The following is a 19,122-nucleotide window of genomic DNA, read 5'->3' on the forward strand; positions in this document are numbered from 1 at the left end:
CTTATTTGTTTTCTTTGTTTCAAAGAAGAAGTGCTGGGGAAAATTGTTTAGATCCTTTGTATAAGTATCAATACCACAACACAAAAACAACAACTCAATTAAAGGTAAGATCATCCAAACGTTTAGTGAAAGTATAGAGTAAAAGGAGAAATATTATCTGCCAAATTCACTTAAACTGATATACATTAAATTGTAATATAAATACTTTTAGAGATGTATGCTATTGTCCCATTCAATTGTATTGTATTCTGTTTTTTGTGTAGGCTATTATATCATACTTGTTTTAATAATAGGATCAAATGGGAATACACGTTAAGAACAACTAATTATTCTAAATCAACTAACATTTTCCTTAAGAAAAGTATGTCTATATGTAGACAAGGCGATATATTCTTCAATCATTAGTAAAGTAGTGACAAACATGATTGCAAAAGTGAACAGTGAGCACATAACATGAAAGAGAGAACAGCCACATTATTGATCCAATAACACACACTATAACCAGAGATAAAATACTAGCAAGCCTTGGATGCCACCTTGTGGGTCGGCAGAGCATTACGCAGAGCAGGATATCTGCCTTTTCTATACGCAATGTAATCTAAATGGTATGCAGCTCACATGTTTTACAGAGTGACGGTGATACAGGCGTGCTATTAAAGATGCAGGACACGTAATTATAATTTTTTCAACCTCTACTGAGGTCGCAAGGAAAGCACTTCAAACCGAGCAGCAGCCTCCACATTGGCCTCAGCATGAACTCTCTCGATCAAAACACATGAGACTGTCCACCTGCCACATTGTCACACCCGATTGGACGCCCGCACGTGTAAGCCACACTGCAACTGATAGCGTGAGATCAGATAAGTGATCCACTTTGTTCAGCGCGTGGCTAAAAGGTGAAATATTTTTTCACTGCCATGCGCAGCGTCCTGTTTCTCATGGGTACTGTTGTTGTGGCAACTGTAAACATTATATGAGTGTGCACGGTTGCTATGGGAAGGGTCAGCGGGTAGGAAGCAGGACTGTGCGAAACTGTGGGCAGAGTGGTCGGGACAGTGGCGATGTGACAGGTTTGAATAGGCTATTATTGTTCATAGCTAGATATGTTATTGTTGTCATAGATGACACGTTGAGCATGTGTTTCCTACTATACCTGCTTTTGTGCACCAATACATGTCTACATCTCTGTGTTTGTGTTTGTTTGTTTGTTTGTTTGTGTGTGTGTGTGTGTGTGTGTGTGGTGTGTGTGTGTGTGTGTGTGTGTGTGTGTGTGTGTGTGTGTGTGTGTGTGTTTTGCGCATGGGTTTCTTACTGAGTGCTGTGACAGCCTCAGTCAGCTCTGTTCAGATTTAGATGCCTGCTTGACCCAATTTACATCCTTCAGCTAGGTCCCACACATATTCCAGTTTATGAAATGGTAGCTACATGGTCTTGGTCTTAGAGTAAACATGTTTTTGTATCTGTCTTTCTGTTCTATGAATTATAATATAATGATGATCAAAAAATGATGCTGTTGTAAACATATTTCTGGCCCCACAGAACTGACCACTCTATGTTGATCTGCTGAAGAGATTACTACCTATCAGGAAAATGCAACAAGTGCCAGGTAAGTGGATGGATCTTCATACAAATGCCTGCACACAGTTGCCTTTTATACAGCCATTTTACCAAGCAGTTTGTCTCAGTGTTACAGTCCACGGTGGCTCCAGTTGAAGGGAGGCTACATCGTAATGTGCCAAGCCTGCCAGCGATCAAGCCTGACAGGCTGAAAACAGCCAAAACACTGGTAGAGAAGGCAGTGAAGGTGATTATATGTGAAACACAGACGTCACTGTACACCTCTGCATTTACACCCACATCTTTTTATGTTCTTTGTGTTGTATTTGACTCTTATTTATATGACTCTTCCACTCATTCTCAGCTGAGGAAGGTGTTTTCAGTGCAGGGGCCCTACCCAGTGATCCGTGCTGCCCTATGGGCCAGAGGGTGGGTTGAACGCCGTTTGCCTATTCCTACCCAGAGAGCACCTCATTGCCATGGCAATGAAGAGGAAGATAGCGGCGATGGTGATGTCAGTGTTCATGTTACTGGTAAGACAATGGAGGACAAAGTCCTATGAGAAAACAACATGCAGTGTAGGTGTAAACAACACCCAAAAAAACAGCTGTGCCTGAGCGACTGATATACTGGAGACGGAATAGATTTGCATTATAACCTCACAGTATTACTAACAAATAACTATTATATCTTATAATCACTAATAAGGTATCATGCTTTTACATAATTGCTGGTCATTAACTGACATTTTAATTGCAAGTAAGATATCCTTTCATAATTCCCATAGTTGTAGACAATTATCTTATAATCTTATGTCTTATCATCACGTTTATAAAGCATTATGACTATTATCATTGGCGTCATAGAAAGTGTTACCAATATTTTTTTTTAATCATCCATATTAAATCTATTAGTTAATTTGGTGATTTGAATTCGGTATAATAAAAAGATCAGTTGTATTTTTCTTAACTCTCAGAGCTAAAAGTGCAGGAGAGGTTAGCATATTTGTAATTTGAGCACTAGATTAGATGGATACAAGGATACCCCTCACCTGATAAATGATACATTGGGTACCACGTTACAGACAGCAACCTATAACAAAGACCCCTACCCAACCTGTTAAGCCCTGAGCCTGTTTTTCAGGTCTCAGGCTCGAAAAAGACATTTCCAGAACAAATGACCATAACTACACTTCTAAAAGGGTTAAATTAATAATCTTTTTTCTCAAAGTAATGATAAACCTGTGAGTTGGATGTAGAAAAGTCAGAATCAATATAGATGTTTTTTATTTGAAAGAAAATTCAGATTGAACATAGTAAAAAACTGTAAATTATAGTGTCCGTCCACAAATTCTTTTTTACTTATAGTGAAAACTACCCTTGGATGATGGTAAGGTAGACTAAAGCTTAGGAATCCAAAGTACAACATATAATAAGTACCCTGTATCAAGATTGATGCAAAACAAGTGACATTTGACCTTTTTAGAGAGGTTTAGCAAAAACAACTCCACCTCTGGAGTGATTTGGGTGGAAATGGGCGTTTTTTCAGTTTCTCTGGAACGCATTGGTCGATTTTGGTGATTGACATCTCTTTCTGACCGTTAGAGCCAATAGAATTGAAGGGGGGATTTCACATAGACACCAATGTTAACACAAAAAGGTGGGGGCTTTGCGCATGTAGTTTTGCATGAGAGTGAAGCTATCTCTCACTCTGACATCTGGAAACGGAAAAGCAGGGTTTATTGCTTATGGATTATCAGAAATCATTTCAAAGGGACACAGACACATTGGATTAACCTATGGATTAACTTCAGCAGCGTTTTTATCGTTTTAATGCCATTGAAGACCAGTTTTGACCAGACAACGACACAGGTAAGCCATGTTAGCGTTTTTAGCTACCTAGCGCCACATGTTTTGATGTCTGTTTTTGTTTATAAAGTCGCGAGTTCTTATCATAGAGTGATAATGTATGTACCCATCGATTCTGTGTCATCTCACGATGCGAATCGATGGTTGGATGTAATATAATAAAAGATAAATAATAAGGGTTTTATGAGTGAGTTTCTGTGCAGTAATCTGTTAGCATTTTTCGCTCATTGCTAATTCAGAGGCTCAGCGTTAGCATTGTGTTTAAAAAAAAAAAAAAAAAAAAAAGATCAGTTAGATGAGTTTCTTCCCGTTACATGGATATAAAACATTCATAGTTTATTAAATATTAAGATGCCCTCAGACACTGTTTCCTCAGATGACGCGTTTTTCCCCCGGTATCGGGGGGAAGGTGCTTAACAGGTTCCCCAGTCCTAGTCTACATGCACCCTCACACAAACACACTCTTTACTTATCTCTCTACAGAGAGAGTGGATGAAGGCGAGAAAGACGAGACCCTCGATGACATGTACGGCCTCATGGTAAGATAACGTTCTAGTGAACCAACAATACGCTGACATCTTGTGCAGTGTGAGAGCAATCATATGTGCTATTACTGCATTCTCAGAAAACTTCATCTCCATGTGTCTTTTTTAATTTGCGTTCATTCTAACAGCATATTTACATTTTTCACACTTTTGCCCAACCTTGCAGTCTCGCATGGTTCGAAATGAAACAATTTATTTCCACTGGACAACACGCCGGGATTACATCGACTGTCGATCCCTACGGAATGACCAAATGATCAACCACTATGCAAATTCTGGGACATTTACTACCAAGGTATCATCTCATTAGAGTTTCCAATGATTATGTACCAAAATGGCCCGAGGTTAACCAGTATTCTCTATCTCCTATGTTTACATGTCTGTTAATTCCAGGTGGGGCTCTGTGTGAACCTGCGTAACCTTCAGTGGTTTGATACAGCTGATCCCGACACCTTCTTCCCAAGGTGCTACAGGCTTGGGGCAGAGGATGAACAACACGCATTCATAGGTCTGCTGTGTGGTTCTATTTACTCATTTGTCAACATACTGCTGAATCAAATATGCAAAGACAGGTGTAAAGGGTACATGGAAAAATAGATGCACAAGTTAACAAATGTTGCATTCCCTTTTTGAGATGATATCATCTTAAACAGATGCCATTTCTCTCTCTTTGTGCTCTTCTCTTTTCGTTCTGTTTTCTATGAAGAGGATTTCAGGAGAACAGCATGCACCAGTCTGCTGCAGCATGTAGTTGAGACAAGTAGAAGGACGAGAGACCAAGCAGAGGGTGAGGAACAAAAAGCCAAAACAGTGTTCATGGAAATCAAATTAATGAAGTTATGACCACACCATTTTTTATTGAGACCAAGCATTGTTTCCCTCTACAGAGTTGGATAATGGGGATCTTCAAGTTGTTGGTCCAGGAATGGTTGACATGGCTTTGCACGTGTGTCAAGAGTTTCTCAGTGTTTTGGAGCATGGCGACATTGATTCAACTGCAGAAACACCACACTCAGCGAAGGAACAGCAGTGGGTTGAGTTTCTGCAAGAATACTACATGGTTGTGCAGTGAGTATGTTTTCATGGAGCTTCCTGGGAATGCTCAAATGATCCTGCTGAGGTCACACTTAGTGCATCTGCAGTACAGCCCAAGTAGACGTCACTGCAAATATACAGCATGTCCCAGTCCCACACTATTGTTTATTCTGTACAAATACTACTGCATGCTAATATTTAAAGGGTACTATGATTGGCAGTTGGTATAACAAAGATAAATAGTGCCCTGCTGTATAAACAGGCATGCAAACAGCCGTCATTGAGCTGCACAATCAGTACAATACTTCCTATTTCAATCTTAAATCAACTCTGAACTGTGAGTAGCTCTTTCACTTAATTTCCTATGTGCATTGTATTGGACATTAATGTCTTATTAACACCACACAGTAACTTGTTTTATTTTGCATTGGTACTTTTATTGTTGGATTATATAATTTCCCCCTCTTTGAATAACCAGTACTGTATGCCTACTTACATAACTCTTCAGTATGGAAGCACAATGACTGTCTGAAGCACAGCATTATATTAGGAATTCATGAAAACTCACCTTCTTAAAATAATACACTCTTCATGTTTGTAGTGAAGGTGCATCGATCAGGGGTAGCGGTGTGTTTGTGGAGCGCTGCCAGGCCATGTTAATCAGACTGCAGGAAGTTTGCCCTCAGCTTGATACTGATGGACTAAACAACATCTGGATCATCAAACCAGGTGCCAAGTCAAGAGGACGAGGTGAGGTTTAAAGAAATACAAATAACATTAATAATTATAGAAATATGGGAGTCTTTTTTTATGAATCTTTTACTTCTTTTACTGAAAAAAACATTGAAAAACAAACTTGCCATGGTGACTTGTATTATTGCAAAGTACATTTTGACATGGGGATGTCACTAGTGCTTTCTTTTTTTACTTTTACTTTCTTCTCAGTAAAATTATGATGATAAACTAATTCAAGCCTGCTTTTTTGGTCCTCAGAAACATCATATCCTCTTAGTTTAATGTAATCATGTTGCAACCACCCCTCTAGGTATAATGTGCATGAATCGCATGGAAGAGATTTTGGCACTCGTGGACAGTGACAGAGCCCTGAGTAAGGAGAGCAAGTGGGTTATTCAGAAATACCTGGAGCGTCCTCTGTTGGTCCATGGCACCAAGTTTGACCTCCGCCAGTGGTTCCTGGTCACGGACTGGAACCCCCTGACTATCTGGTTCTACAGAGAGTGCTACCTGCGGTTCTCCACTCAGCCCTACTCCACAAAGACTCTGGACAGGTACATTTTTCTTTTGTTTTTGACCTTTGCTCTATGATTTAACACTGCAAGGAGGATCATTTAAAGCATGATTTACACTAACCTTCATGGCCTTATCTCTTTTATGTTTCCTCAGCTCAGTCCACCTGTGCAACAACTCCATCCAGAAGCACTTCCAGCCGTCCTGTGAGCGCCACCCAGGGGTTCCTGAGGATAACATGTGGTCCTGCTCTCAGTTCAAGGCTTTTCTGCAGTTGCAGGGCCTTGGGGCAGAGTGGGAGTCAATTGTGGTCCCGGGCATGAAGCAAGCGGTGGTCCGTGTCCTGCAGACATCCCAGGACCTCGTAGAGCCCCGCAAAGCGAGCTTCGAGCTCTATGGAGCCGACTTTATGCTGGGCAGTGATCTGAGGCCTTGGCTTCTGGAGATCAACGCCAGTCCGACCATGTCCTGCTCCACCGCTGTGACCGCCCGCCTCTGCCCTGCTGTGCAGCTGGACACACTGAGGGTGGTGCTCGACAGACGCACTGATCCTAGTGCTTACACAGGAGGATTTCAGCTAATATTCAAACAGGTAGGAATATATTCAAATATCATGCCTACGCAATGGGTTATAATTTCCATGGGAAGTACACTGAATTATAGAGGCCACACCAAGTGCATATATGTGTGTCTTTATCCCTCTACCAGGCTGCAGTAGAAGTTCCCCAGTATGTAGGAGTAAACCTGGTGGTGGAAGGAGCCCCCATAAGGCGATCCAGATCTCTACTTCATAGACAAACTGTTATTTCTAAGCCACCGCTCACCATGCAGCTCCCTCCACACCAGTCTTCAGAAGAGGTTGAAACGACACATATACCGGTATCAGGTCCGAGGTCCTGTGCAGTCTCTGCTTTCTGTCTTTCAGGCAAAGAGAACCGAGCTGCTGGAGAGAAAAAGAGGCAGCTGACATCAACATCTCCTAAAAGGGAATGCGAAGGGAGGAAAGATGTTCAGAATACCTCCTGTGTTCGCACGTTGGGTCGCAGTCTGGCAAGTCAAATGCCCCTGGTGGTACACACTGAACCTCAGAGGAAAGCGCGACGGTTGGGTTTGAGTATTGGTGCCAACGGGGAAACTCTGGTCCCACGGAGCTTCTCCTTTTCCCCCCCTCACAACATGTCAGATTGCAAATCCCGGGCCAACCAAGGCCATGGATCACACATGACTAGATCTTTTCTTCCACAGACAGCTTTTGATCCTCAACACAGGACTCCTATCCGGGTGTTTCCTTCCCTCCGCAGTCCCCTTCCTACCCTGGAGGTCTTAAGCATGCGACCTAACATAGTGGCTGGAAACACAGCCTATCGTAATCCAAACTTGTCCTCTCATCTCAGCGTCCACAGTCTTCAGTTATTCCTCTGCTCTCGAAGGCAAAGCATGGCTACATTTAAAGGGCAGTGCACAGGGGAACATAAACATTGAAATTTAGTGTTTAACAAACAGTTGAAAGTGCTAAAGAAATGTTGTTAGCAATAACAGTTATCATGCCTAACAACTAATAAGATGTATATATATCACAATATACTATGTGATAATTTAAATTGTTCTTGTGGCTTTAGATTTTATTTGTCAAAAGAAACAAGACAATCATGTTTAGCGAGCCAAGTGAGACATTTTCCAATCATTCTCAGGCTTTCAATTTACAACAGTAAGGTTAATATGAATAATTCTACATTCTTATATTAGGAGAAAAGTGTTACACAATATGTAAAATAACCCATATGCTTAAGTGGTATATGTGAACTATGTTGTGGTTTGCCTGACTTGTGTATGATTTATGATTATGTTGTGTATCGCTTATGTAAGAGCGATACTGGGTGGAAGTTCATCTGTATTAAAACAAACGAACCAAACAAGTTAATTGAAGTGTCTCCAGTGTAGCAGATATTTCAAGCTGACTGGGCAGAAAATAATATAATAAAAGGATCACTGGTTCTATGTTCTGCAGAGAAGTGGTCATTTTCATAATAACAGGATGTAGGTATATTTAATACCCAGTAGGGGGCAATAAAGGCTAAACTATCAGACTGCATGTTAATGGTAAAGCCTGTCCGGGGGAAGTACAAAGAAAATAATTGGCAGTTCTAATCCAGTTGATATTACATTTTTAGCAACACCTGGGGAACATGGTCTTTAAGCCTGTTCGGAAAGTCCGTGAATGATTTAAACATCAATAAACATTCTTACACATTATTGAACATATTTTTAAAAAAATGGACCGTTAACCGTTTTCTTAAAAAAATAAATAGCTCTGGGTTTCATTCCCTTAATAGGACAGGTTGACAGAAATAGAAACAGACAGGAAACAATGAGGGAGGGAGAGATAGGTATGACGTTGATGTTGTGGTTACATGGTATGCCTCGTAACCAACTACTGAGATGAGCGTTAAAATAATTATTTGACAGTATACATGTGTTTAACTAGCTGGCATAATGGGCTTACTACAGCTCTAAAATTAGCTTGCGAATTATCACTCATTGGAAACAAATGACTGGACATGTAGTTCTAGAGAATCAGTTTAGAAGGAACTAATGACATTTAAAATGCATGTCATGGCCTTCAGTTTATGTGAACAGGGTAGACAACACTCTAACAGCCCAGAAATGATAGTTGAAACAATAAGAGTTTATGATGTTGCAGGAGACCTGGGTAGAAATCTTCAGCATGAGATAAGCCTTGTTGATTGTAGGCGCACTCACATAGATAATACATGTGATTGCACAATACAATACATGTTGTTATTATAAGTTGTATTTCTTTCAATGTATGCGTTTACAGTGCTGGGAGTGTAAAAACAGTGAGATGTTGTAATTCTGGGATAATAGCATTTCATTTTAAATCGTACATATGATAAAAGAAAAAAGAGAAAATGTCTCTCAGTCCAGGCTGTTTACAGGCCACCGATGGATCCTGATCATTGCCTCATGTGATTAACTCAAACTGTTTACACTCACATGTATTTACTTGTTGTGTGAGTGGGCGCAGACGGTTAATCAGCAGAGCTGGGCTACAGATCTGCCATTATATAAGTGTTCCCTGTGACATGAATGTTGTGGCGCTGTTAAAGAACAGATTGCATTACAGTTATTCACTGATATTTTCTCCTTCTCTTTCACATACATAGTCAAAGCGTTTTTCCACGGGAAAAAAAAATACTTTATTAAAACACTTATATAATGTATACCAACATTTATAGACAAAATATGTACATCAAACATCTTTCATGTAGGTCCCAAAGTATAACATTTCAAGTACCTCATTCTATAGAAAACTAGTCTTATGGTAAAATGTTTACATTCAACTTTCTCTCCTCCGCCCTCCTCCTTTTGAATCCAGTATTCATACAAAGTACAGAGAATAAACATCTTAGCTTTTCACAAGTAAAAGGCAAAAGCAAGAACAAACACCAGGTTTGACTTGAGCAGAAACAGATGTTGTGTATGCAGACCAGGTCCAGCACAGTGCTACAGTATGTACACAGTTCTGAGTACACAACGTACAATTGTCCACGCTCTGCCCCCCCCTCTGTTTCTCCGGCGGACAGAGTGCAGCAACAGGTATCAAAAATAGAAATGTACAAGAAGTCTATGAACAATAGTTACAGAAAATCCATCTAAAAGGTCTGTCAATGAAAAACAAGACTTCTCATTCAGTGTGGTCATATGGTGGCCCGTTCCTTCATCCATTCATTGGGTGTACTCTCTTCGGTGCACACTTGAAGAAACCCCTTTTTTTATTATCTTATGGGGCCAGTCATCATAGTGTTTGGTTTAAAGGGCATTCTCATTTATGATAATGATGACCTAAAGGGCCATGGGGTGAAAAATGACTGCTAACATTTGGTGCAAAACTTTCTAAAGTACAAAGATGGCGTGTCTCTATTGCAACAGCTACAAGGGTGATGCATCAGTGTCTTCAGCGTTTACTTTCACAGCAGCATCTAACATTTCTTTCTTTACATTCATCCAAGTGTGTGTGTGTGTGGTCCAGTTCATGAGATACATTTGCACTGATTAATACCACTGAGCATTTGACATTCAAACAGAGCGTTACATCCTCCAAGTGTGGACGGATGTTGCCCTCTCCTCCATCTCTTCCTGATCATTTATCCAGTTTGCCGTTTGACCTCCAGGCTGAGGAACAGAGGACAGGAATGAGAATGGATTATGGGAAGGATCAGTCATGTTCTCATTCCTACTGCCGTTTCTGCTCCGAGTTACTAGAACAGGATCGTCTCTTCACTCCTGTTTTTTCTTATGTCTCAGTCTTTGGTTTCCAGGTTGATTGGTGGTACCTGCTTTAGTGCCTGGAGGAGGGCAGGGGAGTCCATGGGGGTCTGAGATATGGCTGGGGCTGGAGAACCTCCCCTTTGAGACAACACAAACTGAGGTGGAGATGGTCTTTCACTTGTCATAGACGATGCAGAGCCTCCCATGCCAGGGTAGAGCATGGGCACAGCCCCGGGGTACCAGCATTTCTCCAGCATTGGCAGGTAGGCTGCAGCAGAAGGGGGGATGAGGTAGAAAGGCATGCAGAGGGGGTGAGGAGGAGGCTGACGGTTAGGGGACACGTTCATGTAACTGCCGTAACTGCAAGAGGACGATGATGTGGATGATTCTCCACCTGAGAGCAGCTCATCCTCAGACGACTCCACCCGGGGTCGTTTGTGCTGCGGCTCCTCGTCCTCCTGCTTTATGCCGGAGCTCTGCGTCCCGCCCAGGCCTCGCTTCAGCTGGCTCTCCTGACCGTATGAATCTGGCCGTCCCTGTGGCCTCTTCTCCAGCTCTCCCCCATAGCCGCTGTCTGTATCCGTATCGCTGCCACTCTGCTCACTGCTCATTGGAGCGTACGCCCGCTGGATGACAGGCACACAGTTCCTCCCATAGCCCTCGCTGGGTTTAGGGGGTGAGCTGGTGGGCATCTCTTTGTGCAGTTGGTGCTGGTGGTATGCAGGGGTCTCCTCGGGTTGAGGGCTGAGAGGAGTGCGGGGTCGGGCCGGACCTTGCAGCACCTCTGCGGCTACCTTGTGAAGGTGATTGATGACATGGGATGGCGTGAGGTCTTCATCCGTCTCATGATTGCCAAGAAACTGAAGCATCTCCTTGGCACACATGTGGAAACCAGAGCGGAACATCTCCTCTGACTTCTCCTGGTTGATAGACGGGTGCTCTGTAAAAACAACAAGAGAACACAGTCAGAATTTGTGCAGTTTGATATGGTGCCAACACTATATCCCAAGTCACTTATTAACTTGTAGCTCTTCAGCATTCTGTCATTGTATATTTCACTTGGTAATTTGCATTCTGTCCAACACACCATCCTGCTGCATGTGCATTTCTGTGTGTAAGTGATCTGCAGCTTACCAATTTGCATGCCGTTCTGCAGAGCGTGGATCTTCTGCTGCTGTTGCTCCAGAAGAGAGGTGAGGGCTTTCACATGCTTCAGTGTAAGCTCTAAAACCACAGCTTTCTCCAGATGGCCCAGAGTCTGTCGGAAACAAACACAGTCAGCACATACTCATCTATTATATAACACATAGAGTCTATGCTCTACTGCTCCGCTACACATGCTCTTAGTTTTCTCATCACCAAAACACTACAGCAGCAATCATAAAGGACAACATAATCAATAAGAGATATTTAACATTATAGGGGCCATATATAAAAGCAACATGGATTCATGAGCATAACGTTTATTGCTGTTCTTTTGTTTTTTGACTGCATATTGGTTTTAAATTCCCAAGTTTAAACATTTACAAATGACAGGAGACATCCTCTTTCGTTTCTTCTTCTTTTTGTGTACATCCTTTTCAGTTTGGACTGTCCTTTACTGACGCACACATGATGTAATACCACTGAACAGCCACTCGATGGTGCATGCAACTCAATACAGTGAATCCCATTATCCCTTCCAGCCACAGCATGAACTTACCGTGAGTTTCAGGTGCTCTGGTAATAAATCTTTCAACTGAGCGATGCACTCGTTTATCCGGTCACGCCTTTTCTTCTCAATAAGTCTGTGAGGCAGCTTGTAGGTTTCCTGCAATAAAAAAAATTGCCATGATTTTTTAATTCAGATAATCTGAGAGCACACAGTGATAGTATATATATATATATATATATATATATATATATATATATATAATATATATATAATATATATATATATATATATATATATATATATATATATAAAATATATATATATATATCAGAAGCTCCGATAGGGAGGACTCCAGAAGTTATTTCATTGCAGAAAGTAGGTCAACCATGTATGGGACTACCAAAATACTGCAAGGCAGTTCAGATCCTTTAACAAAATATATGTTGTTAAAATGTAACAAGGTAGTAAAAGGCAAAATAATATCTCACCTTGCTCTCCTCTCCTCTCTTCATTCCTCGCCTGGGTTTATAAACATACATCGGGAAATCCATCCTAAAAACATACGGAGACAGAACGGTTAGGTATGAGGTAATGGTTTGGTGAAGTATAAGGTACAGAACAAATAACATATCAAGTGCGTTTAAGGAAAACGTTTTTTAAGTATAACTTACCCTTGCATGTCCGACAGATCAGCCTGGTGTTTGGACAGAGGAGGAGGTTGCGCGCTAGGAATTCGCTCCATTATTGTTATTCCAATTACGCAGTAAAGTCGAGGTAGTGCACTCAGAAATAAAAACGAATTTATTTGTGCGTGATGAAAAAAGTTGGAAAAGAGAAAATGCACTAAAATGCCTTTTAATATGTGCAAGGTTTGTATTAATTTCTTATACCAATCGTATTCATGTAAAGGTTATTTTGCTTGTGAAAATGGGTCCAAGTTAGTTCCTGCGATGTCCACGCTGTGGTCCTGCCGCAGAAGGAAGGTAACCCTGTTGGTGGCGCGTTGGGAAAGTGAGGGAGGAAAGAGAGACGAGTTAAATAAACCCTCTGACTCTCAGCTCCGCCTGACCTACCTCTGTCACATGAGGCTCACGTGTTAAACGGCGCTGTATCCTCCGCGGAGGGACGGCCCATTTTCTACCGATAAGGAGTCTCAGTGGGCGGCAGGAGGCCTACGTCAGAGCGCAGGGCGGCGCGTGTCCGATCCCGTGTACCTCCATGCTGAAGTGTATTGAAACAAGGCTGCACGAGCCACTGCTCGGAGAACGTGCTGGCAGTGAAAGAGTGAAGGAGTTCAATGGGCTTGGAGCGAGAGGGAATGGCGCCAAAAATACATACAATTACACTATTACAAATACTATGTCTATAGCAGGCCATACTATTAATCTGCAGGTTTATTATATGGCAGTAATGCTTTATGTCATCAAGTACAATGGAATCCCTAAAAAATAGTGTTTTCTGATGCATGGATGTTTGTATTTAAATATTTTAATCATATTTATACTCAACATTTCATTGATTATGTAGGAACAATATCAGCTTATAACACACTGTTGTCACTTGTTGCCAACTCTTTACTTTTATTATGTTCACTTACATTTTATAGAGCTGCTACTCATTTTTGTTTTGATTGATGTGTACTCATTTGATTTTCTTTTATTAATGTGCTTGCCTCTTTTTTTTAATGTTAGTCTTCTACTCTAGTAAATATCTTTGTATTTAGCCTGCACTGTCCCTTTGCTTTTAAATTGTAAATTTCCCAGCTGTGGGATGAATAAACGATTTGTGATTCTGATGCCTATTTATTTTCCTTTTAAGTTCTGGTAGAACATAATAAATGATAATATTTGATAACACTTTCAGCATAGATTCATATTTAGTACATTCAGCAGTATTCTTTATCAAAAAGTGTGCAGCAGGCAGGTGCTGAGGTATTAACAGTGTGTCCAGGGCGTGATAGTGTGGAGAGGGTTTGTTGTGATGAGGCGGTGCCAGCTGTCACGTTGATCTCCTCATGGCACCAGGAGCCTGCTGAGTGCGCCATGCACATCTAGCTCATCCAGCTAAAGGCGGCTGCACCTGTCTGCTGCAGGCTATAAGCACTGATCACAAACATACCTTCTCTTAAACGCTGATTATCAGAAAGTAGGCCTACATTTTGTTGCAACATCAAACGTTGTATTAACACAGGATTAATCCTTAATTTTGTCACTTTAGGGCAATAGAATAATATCTCTTTACACTCTAAAATGTCTTCAAAACCACTACTACATAACAAATTCTCATTAACAATGTTCTTCTATAAAATAATAGGATAATGAAGTGGGCATAGAGTTTGATTATGTACTAACAATTGTAACAAACTAAATTAGACCTGAATTAGACTATTACAGTCCTATAACAGCTTAATGAGTTTAAATCTAATTACACTGATACACAAACAGTTCATAAATGTCATAGGTAAACAGTACTTTGAGTTACAATAGTCTGTGAATTGAAACTCAAAGTACGTGAAGACGGACCTTTTTTTAACTGTCAAATTGAGAGCCGCAGAAGGAAGGTAACCTAGTTTGGATTAATGACCTACTGAAGCTAGAATGATCGTTTTTGTAAAGCTGTAAGAAATTACATCTATCACAGAAGGAAATATAATGTGGTTGGAGAATTATTTGTTAAGTCTATTGCTGAAAGCCAGATGAGAACCAGGAATTCCTGAGTAAATTAAATATAAATAGGATGGTATAGGAAAACAACGATGGAAAGCCCCTTGAAGAAAGTCTAATTAGATTATAATAAAATCACGCCAATGGCACCTTTGTTTTTGTTCAATCATTTTGTAACCATAATTGTATCAGCATAAAGCTAAAAAAAGTCTATATTCAGTTTTTTATATTTACTGATAAAATGTTAATTGAATTAATTGGACACAAGCTTGAGCTGCTCATAAATGTTTCTGTAATAAATGAGTCCAATGACAAAGATATTTGATTGGTAATGTTGTTAAAGGTGTTACAATAAGCCATTTCCAAAATACATTTCAGTTGAGCAAATTCTCTTTATGTGATATAAGCTGTATTTATAATATATTGTCAGTCTTTCAAAAAAAGTCAGTTTCTAAATTGAAAAACATATATGATCAGTCGGTGATGCGATAAAATCAAAATAGTTCAAGTTAAACTAAAACTGTGCAACCTGTTGATGCTCAACATGCCAACATATTTCCTCATTATAAGATAAGAGCACTTCCTGATTTGTAGACTACAGATAAGATTTAATTTTCCATCAATTTCCTGTGAAGCTCTTCATTCATCTGACTGAAGCATTTTATTGTCAATTGTGTTTTGGTCTTTGCCTGGACTTCCAAATCAATGCAGATACTCTTTCACACTCGGCAACAGATTATTTTACACACTTGTTTATTTAAATAGACTCCAACAATGGAATGTTTCATTTCAGACACAAACCATCTATTAATATAAAAGTTCAGTTTGGTCAAGCAGCACTCCACAATGATATCTATTAGATTTCTCTATTTTCCCCTCACATATGCTCAGACACGCAACAGTCGTTCTCTAGTGGGTCTTTACAAAGTGACGTAACAATCATTTGCGTGCTACAGAAAATATCAGTGCTTTAGGACTAAATGAATGAAAGGAAGATTACATAATTCAGTGCAGAGAATAATATCTAATTTAACCAACGTTTCTCCCAAAATCCTATACATTTGGTTCAACTGTACGATGTGACTTCATATCACTTCTATTCATACAGTACAACATGGAGCCAGCTTCAGAGGGAAGCAGTCACATGATTGGCTCCTTCTCAACAGTGGGTCTATATCAAAATGTATAATTGTAGAAAAGTTACTAAGAGGTCAGTATGTACTCCTAACAAATGTAAATGTCTCCTCAGAAACCTTTCTAATCGTAAGAACCTTTCAATGAAGACAAGTTGTACTTGAGATTGCAAAATATTGTGAAAGTGATTATGAAACTTTGCAAAAAATATGTTGACCTCTTCGGGATTGTTGACAAGTGGTGTGTGTCTCCATATTTCAAATACAAAATAGAAAATACATATCCCAAAATGTTAATTCTTATTGGGACAATCCTGTCATGTAAGTATTTATGTTCCTATCAGCCGAAAGCTAAATGTGTTAAAAAAAAAACACAAAGGTTTTGTCCTCATATGACATGAGTTTGCTGGAGCACCACTGATGATACACATCCCATTACAAGGCTACTTGGGAGGATTACACCCCCAGGAACAATGGCTGACCTTTGGCATGGTGTTAGTATGATACAAGGCAGAAGGCATTTGGGGTAGTAAAGCTGAATTCAGTATTTTCATCTCCTAAACCCACAGGACTCGCTTCTCAGGTCCCGAGGCACTTGGGGCACACTCCGCCAACACAGACACATCCACACTACAGTCCGCGAGTAACATACTCAAATAACTTTCACTTCACCCAGACACTCAGAAGCACACATGTTGTAGAAACACTTATTGTAGGAGTCTCTGGTGAAGTATACAGTCAGACATTGACCTAAATACATACTGAAGACATCATTTGGCATTCTCCTGTCCAACGTGACGTGCACTGACAGGAGTGCCCAGGCACTGGTGAAACTGGCCCCAAGGGCCCTCAGGCAGGCTGCTGGGGATTGATGTTCATGTGAGGAGGATGACCAAGAAGACCAATCCGTTGCTTCTGCTTCCTCTGCTCCGTCATCTGCACAGGGAAAACGAAAAATGGTAGTTGACTACAAATTAGCAGACATGCATAAAAATCAATGCAAAATGTCAAATAGACAAAAAAGGATTTGTTGTGGTTTTACAGGGTTTTTACATTAGGTAGCTTTATGGTGGTTGGTAGGCGCAATTTCCCATTCTTCAAGCTAAGCTACGCTAACTGGTTGCTGGAAGGAGCTTTCAATTTACAGAGAGGTATCGATCGCCACATCCTAATAATGTAATACTCAAATAATTATTGTGGTGGTAATGTAATGGTAATTGTATTGATATTTATAAAAATGTAACTAGTCCTTAATAGCCTTTCCCGTATACTTGTTCATTAAACAGCTTTGTGGTTGTGAGTAACCACAGTACTAGGGTGTAGGTTGTCAAAACATTACCAAAGGCTAAATGAATCTGAAAAAAGGCAACCAGTTCAAATGTTAGTGTACAACAAACTGAGGGAGTGCATGATTTACTGTATACCTGCTCCTTGAGCTCAGTCAGCTGTCCTGACAGGTTGCACACCAGCCTCATGGTGGACTCCAGCTTCTCCTGCAGGTTCCTGATTTCATTTTGCTCCCCCTCTGCATCACTGCTCACCAGTGACATGGCTCGCATTCGTGGGAACCAGTCCAGGTTGTGCTCCTGTGGTCGACCAAGCACATACACCACTGACTTCAGTACATTTACTAGGAATTGTTAATGTTACGTCATGTCAATGAATGTATTGGTCATTTTAAACAGGAAGGTGCTTGTTTGGAAATCAAGGGCTTGAATCTGATTTCACAATGGCATCAGTCTGTTTTTGAAGAAAGATGCCTGCATGGTATATTGCCACAGGAGTAACAATGGGGAGTGAATTATCTTAGACTAAGCAAGTCCTGTACGACGAATGGAAATACCAGCGAACTGACCAATGATTACTTATCATTTGTTGATCAGTTTTAGGGTTACACAGCAACTCATGTACCGTCATCTACTATCTTCCTGTTTGCCTGCACAAGTCTGTTTGCGTGATTACATTTGATGAGCGGCATGTCTGTCAGTTGAGATAAGAAAAGAGGAACACATTAGTGTTCAAAGGTGTGTGAGACATGTCTGTACAGGTTTACCATTCTGACTCCAAAGCATTACCTAACATCGTTACTGTAACAGAAACGTGACACAAATGTAAAGGCCCATCTGATTGTTTATTCATTCTGCATTGTTGCACCAGAACAGCATCTCCAGAAGCAGCACAGGCACACAGAATGTCTATACAAATAAAAAATGTACAAGGACGAAATATAGAGCATCAAGCTGTGAAGTAACTAATGGCGCGTTTCCACTACAGCGCGGAGCACGGTTTAAGAGGGCTGTGACGTCAGCGGCCCGTTTTTGGTTGCGTTTCCACTTGGCCTAGTACCGGCCGGCGGGTCCTAATTCACAGTTTTTCTGGCCTCATAAAATCGTGGGTCTAGGGCCAGAGACAACGAGGCTGAGTCGGGCTGAGTATGCTAAACTAGAGAGGGAATCGCTGGCAAGGGGGCTACAACTACAACAAGATGGACATATTTGACCGTGATTTAATTGTAATACACGTTTCAAAATGATGCCGAAGTAACAACATACTGATACCGGTTAGTAAAAACCATGAATTAATGCTTTGTCAAGTCTGCAGACAGACGGCAGGCGAAAAACCTTTTAAAATGTGTGTTTTCTAAATGGAGATTGGCTAAGCTAACGCAGTATATGCTCCGACCGTCCACACTCACAACAACGGCCTATACAGACATAAATAAAGCAGCGACTGTATTCACCATGACACAGGCAGTCTGTGGTTTGTACTTGTTTAACTTTTGTCTAGTTTCTGAACATATATGAGGAGCTGTGAGCTCTGAGTGCTAACAGCTAACGGCTGTGTTGTTTTTCTGGGGTTCTCATTGAAGATGACGTCACGGCTCCGCCTACACTGCGTTACTATAGATACTACCCCAGTTCCTAAACTGTAATGGAAATGCGCCATAAAGTGAGCCAGTCCTAACGAGGCCTAGCCATACCGAGCGAGGCCGAGCGAGGCCGTGTAGTGGAAATGCGCCATTAGTGGACCGGACAAACATTTCCGTGCTGAAAAACATGTTTTTTTTACTATTTTATTTCCTGTAGACAACCATCCTGTTGCTCCTGATCTCATTAAACAAATTAGGCC

The 19,122-nt window shown here is 40.8% G+C and overlaps 3 protein-coding genes across 11 annotated transcripts in view; 1 reads left to right on the forward strand and 2 right to left on the reverse strand.

The window, feature by feature from the left end:
* Nucleotides 1-984: 984 nt before the first annotated feature.
* On the forward strand, nt 985-7,735 carry ttll3 (tubulin tyrosine ligase-like family, member 3). The gene is made up of 13 exons (XM_034139426.1): nt 985-1,070; nt 1,540-1,606; nt 1,686-1,804; nt 1,922-2,090; nt 3,909-3,964; nt 4,137-4,265; nt 4,364-4,478; nt 4,677-4,757; nt 4,858-5,038; nt 5,607-5,755; nt 6,051-6,294; nt 6,410-6,845; nt 6,962-7,735. The coding sequence occupies exons 2-13, from the start codon at nt 1,591-1,593 to the stop codon at nt 7,733-7,735; spliced, it is 2,469 nt and encodes an 822-aa protein (XP_033995317.1). The 5' UTR covers nt 985-1,070; nt 1,540-1,590.
* A 1,717-nt stretch (nt 7,736-9,452) lies between these two features.
* LOC117489537 (class E basic helix-loop-helix protein 40-like) lies at nt 9,453-13,262 on the reverse strand. The gene is made up of 5 exons (XM_034138885.1): nt 12,869-13,262; nt 12,686-12,749; nt 12,246-12,353; nt 11,678-11,801; nt 9,453-11,483 (listed from the first exon to the last, which is right to left on the reverse strand). The coding sequence occupies exons 1-5, from the start codon at nt 12,937-12,939 to the stop codon at nt 10,576-10,578; spliced, it is 1,275 nt and encodes a 424-aa protein (XP_033994776.1). The 5' UTR covers nt 12,940-13,262; the 3' UTR covers nt 9,453-10,575.
* A 2,332-nt stretch (nt 13,263-15,594) lies between these two features.
* Nucleotides 15,595-19,122, reverse strand: part of LOC117489538 (inositol 1,4,5-trisphosphate receptor type 1) — a 64,831-nt gene continuing 61,303 nt past the window's right edge. For 6 of the 9 annotated variants that reach the window (XM_034138887.1, XM_034138895.1, XM_034138893.1 and 3 more), the window contains 2 exons: nt 17,418-17,579; nt 16,843-16,929 (listed from right to left, as the gene is read on the reverse strand). In XM_034138887.1, the coding sequence (XP_033994778.1) occupies nt 16,843-16,929; nt 17,418-17,579 (249 nt within the window). Of the gene's footprint in view, nt 16,930-17,417; nt 17,580-19,122 lie in introns of all 9 variants that reach the window. The other 3 variants (XM_034138894.1, XM_034138891.1, XM_034138888.1) reach the window with 1 other exon arrangement.

Source organism: Trematomus bernacchii, unplaced genomic scaffold, assembly GCF_902827165.1.
Source record: "Trematomus bernacchii unplaced genomic scaffold, fTreBer1.1, whole genome shotgun sequence".
Lineage (NCBI taxonomy): Eukaryota > Metazoa > Chordata > Actinopteri > Perciformes > Nototheniidae > Trematomus > Trematomus bernacchii.